General features: G+C 42.5%; 1 protein-coding gene across 1 annotated transcript in view; it reads right to left on the bottom strand.

Moving 5' to 3' along the window:
• LOC108793934 (mucin-5B-like) overlaps positions 1–3,492 on the bottom strand; it is a 52,002-nt gene extending 48,510 nt beyond the window's left edge. The window contains exons 1-3 of the mRNA XM_018564896.1: positions 3,396–3,492; positions 2,702–2,774; positions 1,710–1,848 (exon numbers count right to left, since the gene is read on the bottom strand). Of these exons, the coding sequence (XP_018420398.1) occupies positions 1,710–1,848; positions 2,702–2,774; positions 3,396–3,492 (309 nt within the window). The remainder of the gene's footprint in view (positions 1–1,709; positions 1,849–2,701; positions 2,775–3,395) is intronic.
• Positions 3,493–6,432: the final 2,940 nt, after the last annotated feature.

Genomic DNA, 6,432 nt, shown 5'->3' with positions numbered 1-6,432 from the left:
TATATACACACACACATATCAGTGTCTGACACTATGCAGTAGGACTTGAAAAAATATTATGTCCAAAACATTGTGGTGATTGCACAGCATTGCCAGTGTGTGGATCTGTTATTTTGCATTGGTTGAAGAAGAACTGGATCTCAAATCTTTAGCGAAAAAAACCTTGTCCTCACCCCAGACTAAACACTAGTCTGACCACTGGGCCAACCCTATTCCTAGGCTGTGTCCTAGCCCAACCTACAACAAGAAAAAATAACTGCAATGAAAAGCCATATATTGCTTAATCACTGTCCTTACAACAGCAGGAACTGTTCTGATAGGATCTTGCAGGATTTACTGCCAAGAGGAAAAGAACACTGCACTGTAGCACTATGCATTTTGGGCAATATTTTCTTATTGAATAGTTCCTATTTTAGATTTAACAGAATTAAAGGGGAGAACAATTTTGACTATACCTGTATTATAATTTTACAGATAATAATAATGAGTTATTTGGAATGTGTATAGGGGTGCCATTATGAGCAAAATGCAAGTGTTGTAATACACTAGGTTTTATAGTGCACATAACCTATGGGGTTGATTCACTAAAGGCGAATAAGCTGTTTACTTCCCATAGCGTATTAAATGTGTTAAAAATTAACTTTGCAAAGAATACAAATTAAATATCAGCATGTCAGGGGAAAAAAACAGTATTTTTGTCCGCAGAGCTTCACTTAATTATCTATGCTAAGAGAAAATGCGAAGTGAACAGAATATAAGCGGCGATGATGTGACATCTGTCTTTAAACTTAATTTACAACAGGAAAGATTTGCACTGCCTAAATAAAGAAAACCCTATTATAAATATAGCAGTGTACTGAAATACAAAAAACTGCAGCACAAAATTGTTGAGCTACGGAACATGACCACCGGTTATGAAAGTATGTGGCAACCCCAAAACATGTAGGAGAGTAGTTTGTTTTAGGTAACCTATTGGGAACCAGGTACTATGTAGATAGTAGTATGAACTCTGTTTCCACTGCCAGAACATTGAGGAGACAAGATTCTAATAATGGTTTTATATATAGGAAATACAAATGAGCAATACAGATAAGATATTGAATATATACAATTTAAGGAAGGATTGAATAATATGCAGTGTATACAGTTTTATGCTGGGATATGTTTTCCCCTGGGAGCGATCTTTTTCATCATTGAGTAAGGTCTAAAAGTGCTGATGTGCCGAATATATCTGGATATCAACATCTATTAGGTAATAACATCTAAGATTGTTGATCCAGTGAATATTTGATTGCCTAGGGGATTAGGAAGGACTTTTTCCCCTGTTGCAAATATAACCATGTTTTATAGGGTCTTTTTGCCTTCCTATGGATGTGAGTAAATGTGAGTAAATTTAAGTATAGAGTTCTATTTTTAGAGGTTTTCTATGTATTAATTAATTTTATTTTCTCTATGGGTTGAACTCGATGGATTTTTTCAGCCTGACTAACTATTTAAAACTGAAAGTCCAAGAATATCTGGGAAAATTTTACATATTGAATAACTGTGGGTACCTTTTAACCATGGATGATATAATTATGCATAAACTGGAATTGTACTATCAATAATGTTAGACTTGTCTTCCTGTAACATTTTATTAGACATAGGTGATTTCCTTTCAAATACTTCAGTATGCTACAATAATTACATCTGCTGACATGCTTTCTTACCTTGGACATTAAATACTGACAGTTGCCATGGAATGAGTATTTTCTGCCATCGTATGTGTGCATGTGAGCTCCTCCTTTCAGAGTACAGTTTCCAGAGCAGGCAATTTGAGAACAAGTCCACTGACCCAAAATACAAGTGCTAAAAGGCAAAAAAGATTTTGTTAAATTCTTGGAATGAGTCACCATAGTAATCTTCAACCAAAGTTTGACTGAGCTTACACAGGGCTTCCTGTCCTTACTCACAGAGGCTGAATGAGTAGGGAAACAAAGAATAGATAAGTATGTGTTGTTGGTTGGGGGCATTAAAACAGTTTTGCAGTTCATGGATAAAGGTATAGGTTTTGCGTTTAGGCTACTACATTTTCTCAAGACTGAGATATACAATGTAATTCATAAAGAACCAACAGAGATGAATTACATATACAGTGACAACTTGCAAATGTGAGTTAACTACACACAAATGCAGCTGTACCAAAGCAGCAGGAATTGTTTCCTTGTCTCTTTTCTGCATGTATTTTAAAAGCAGAACTCCAGGCAAATCAAATCTTAACTCTTGCAGTACCAGTAAGTGGTTTTTCCATAGTCCCGGGCCCCCCAGAGAAGAGGGAGAGCCCAGAAGCTGCATCTAGCAGCTGTAATGCCATGCAAATATGCTGAGTGAACCATTATAAATAGAGTCCTGTGTCTTTGAACACCCATCTCTACTACAGCTCCCTAGTAGATAGCACAAGTTGTAGAGGGAAGCACAAACTTTTTTTAAATTAAATGAAAAGATAAACACTGTTCTTTTTTGATTGGTGCCAGGGAAGCATGTGGCAATGGACATTTGTCAATTGGACTTGTACTGGATCATCAGAAAAGACGTATACAAGTAGCCTCCTCTCCTCTCCACCTGTACCCAAATGCTACAGTATGGTTGACGGCTATCCCTTGTCATAACCTGAACATCAATCATACCATATCTACTGTATTATGCTAGAAAATTTCCTCACCTTCCTGAAGAAGAGTAAATGTGAAACGCGTCAAATGTTGGACTACTACAAAGTATAATAAAGTATAACCATCCTGTTCAAAAATGTGTGAGATATAAGCAATTACTATTGTATCTCTGTGGGTAGCAATTCTATGTGGACTATAACCAATCTATGGTCTGATATGGTTGTGAAACAATATTTTGTGTTTTTTCATTTGTTTTGTTTTGATGAGGTTTTAAGATGTCTTAATAAGTGAATCCTGGGGCCAAAGCTATGGCCGAAGGATCAGCCAAAGCTACGGTTTCCGGAAGGTCTGGGATACTTAGCTTATTTATACATCCACTCAGTCATTTTCAGGGTTAATCACAAAGGGTGAAGAGTTTGGAGAAGGCAGGAGAAGTGAACAATCTAGGACAAAATAGCGGATTTGGAAACATTCTCCACTTTCCAGTTGTCACGGACATTCCCAGCGTCTGGCCCGCAGATCCCGAGCCCTCCTCCAGCTCAGACGTCACGGAGTGACGTCAAGCTCCGCCCACGGCCGCCGGCTCCCTCCTTAAAAGCGAGGGAGATTCAATTGCTCGGCGTTCAGTCAATGGAGACTGTACGCTGAGCAATTGCTCTCATACCCCCAACTGAACTGCCACAACCCTGCTGGTTACAACCGTGAACCCTCACAGGAGTGAAGAAATCGATCGTCCGCACAGCTTACCTCTCTCCCGTCTGGCAAAGACTGCACTGCTCAGCTCAAACTGCAAGTATTCCGGATTACAGACTGTGATCATTGTACAGAGATACACTATCGCCATCTGCTGGTTCCACTACATATTGCACCCTCCTATACAACTGCTTGTAATCTGGACTCACACTGGGTATATGTGCAGCTCCCTAAAGGCAATTGCACAGGGGTTCTATTCATAAGTTGTGCTGAATTATAAGTTAACCCTTGGTTGTGGGTACTGTATTTAATTACCTTGTATGTGGTAATACACTGGTAAATCCCTCTATTGTTTTCAGTGGTAAATGATGCTTGTGGGAACTGCGCCCCCTCACTACACCTAAGAGGGTTAAAGCAGCATCCCCAATCTGAACCACTTCCTCCTCATATTGGGGAAAGCCCTGAGGTCCCTACTTGAGCTCCATAGGAAGGGGGTAGAGTTTTACAGATTGACTGAACCAAGTAAAATGGAGCAACCAGATTTGACCAACCATATCATTGGCCTCACGCAGAGAGTGGATGACTTGTCTAAAACAGTCGCAAACCTCCACCTTGAAAATCAGAAGTTACGTACATACATAACTGACAAAATGGCTGCAAGAGCTCTTCATCAAGAGGGCCCAGAGCCAAAGGTTAGCCCTCCTGACCTGTTCTCAGGGGATCGTACCGCTTACCGAGACTTCATCAGTGCGTGCAAACTTATGTTTTCCTTAAAACCGAAGACCTACCCAAATGATGGAGTTAAAGTACGGACCATGATCTCGTACTTGAGGGGGGAACCAAGGGCGTGGGCAAACACTTACCTAGAGAGGGAGGATCCCGTCCTTGATTCTTTTCACCGATTCCTACAGGAGATGTCCCTTCTATACAATGACACCAGTAAGCAGCTTACAGCTGAGATGGTCATCCGCAAACTTAAACAGGGAAGGCGCCCTGTAGAAGATTATATAGCGGAGTTTAAAAGATGGACGATCGACACGGAATGGAACGAGATCAGCCTGAGGAATTAGTTCCGACTAGGACTTTCAGACGCCATAAAAGACGAAGTGGCCCGATCAGATCTCCCCTCTACACTAGATGGCCTCATCCAATCGGCTATTTCCATTGATCGTCGACTCAGAGAGCGAAGGGCAGAACGTGCCACGGGGTTTTCCTCAGCACCCCGTAAGGTGGTACGAGAGTCGGCTGAGGAACCAATGGAGATTGGTAACATAAGAGGCCCCCTGACCGCGACTGAAAGGCTGCGCAGACGACAACAGAAACTCTGTATGTACTGTGTATCTGCAGAGCATATGGTTGACGAATGTCCCCTAATCCGGAAGAAACTGGAGGGTAAGTCCTCTTCCCTCTGTAACCCTAGCCGTATCAGGAGTAGCCCTGCAACTTACATGTTCTTGTCTTTAACCTTACAGTGGGAACAAAACCGTATCCACGTGGAGGCCATGATTGACTCCGGAGCCTGCGGCATATTCATAGACTCCCAGTTTGTGAACCGCAATAAAATTCCCACTTATTCAAAAGCAATTCCAGTGTCTGTCAGCTTCATTGATGGGTCCACCTTGTCCTCTGGTCCCATTACATTGCAAACACAACCACTACAGGTTATAGGCCCTGCTAATCATGTAGAACACATAGCATTTGACGTCATCCCTTCTCCTGTTTTTCCCGTTATTCTAGGGCTGCCATGGTTAAAACAACACCAACCTTCGATTGATTGGGCTCAGGGTCATGTAAAGTTGGACTCCCCATACTGTAGGGACACCTGCTACCTCAACCTTCCCATCTTCCAGGTCGAGGCTGGCAGTGTGCCGCACCAGTATCGGGACTTTTCAGATGTGTTCTGCAAAAAAAGAGCAGACACCCTACCACCACACCGGGAGTACGATTGCCCTATCGATCTGGTACCGGGTAGCACCATTCCAGTGGGCAGGATCTACCCACTGTCTGAGCCAGAACTTGCACATTTAAAAACTTACCTTGAAGAAAACCTCAAGAAAGGGTTTATCCGACCCTCCACGTCACCTGCAGGGGCTGCTATGTTCTTTGTGCGCAACAAGGACCTGAGTCTCCGACCTATCATTGATTACCGGGGTCTAAACATGATTACGGTGAAGAATAGATATCCGCTTCCCCTCATCCCGGAACTTATTGAGAGACTTAGCACTTCTCAGATCTATACTAAATTAGACCTCGAGGGGGCATATAATCTCGTAAGGATTAAGGAGGGAGATGAGTGGAAAACTGCCTTCAGAACAAGATACCGGTTATTTGAGTACACTGGCATGCCCTTTGGGTTATGCAATGCCCCAGCCACCTTCCAGAGGTTCATAAATGACATCTTCAGAGATCTCTTGGATGTCTGCGTCGTCATCTATCTGGATGACATCCTGATTTACTCGGACAACCTCGAAATCCATAGAAAACATGTTCGCTGGGTGTTATCACGCCTACGCGTTCATAACTTGTACGCTAAACTTGAAAAATGTTTATTTGAAACAACTACTGTTCCTTTCCTTGGATATATTATATCCCCAGATGGAATTAAGATGGATACCGCTAAAGTTGACTGCGTGCTAAACTGTCCGACGCCCCACTCCCTTAAAGCCCTTCAAAGGTTTTTGGGATTTTCAAACTTCTACAGGAAATTTATAGTAAATTTCTCCCAAGTGGTCAAACCTCTCTCCAGACTGACCAGTTCCAAGATCAAATTCAAGTGGCCCACATGCCCAGGCGGCTTTCGAGGAGTTGAAAAGCAGGTTTACCACCGCTCCTATACTACACCTACCGGATCCCCAGGCCTTCTATGTCCTGGAGGTGGATGCTTCTCACTCTGCTATAGGAGCAATTCTTTCTCAAAGGAAGTCCCTAAACTCCCCGATCCACCCAGTGGCCTTTGCATCACGATCATTGTCTCCTTCAGAAATTAACTACCCTATTGGGGAGAAGGAATTACTCGCTGTAAAACATGCCCTGGAAACCTGGCGGCATCTACTGGAGGGTGCTCAAAACCCTGTCACTATTTACACGGATC

The sequence above is a fragment of the Nanorana parkeri genome, unplaced genomic scaffold, assembly GCF_000935625.1.
Source record: "Nanorana parkeri isolate BGI_ZX_2015 unplaced genomic scaffold, ASM93562v1 scaffold792, whole genome shotgun sequence".
Taxonomy (NCBI): domain Eukaryota; kingdom Metazoa; phylum Chordata; class Amphibia; order Anura; family Dicroglossidae; genus Nanorana; species Nanorana parkeri.
Note: the sequence above shows the minus strand (reverse complement) of the source record. Positions and strands in the feature narration are given on the sequence as shown.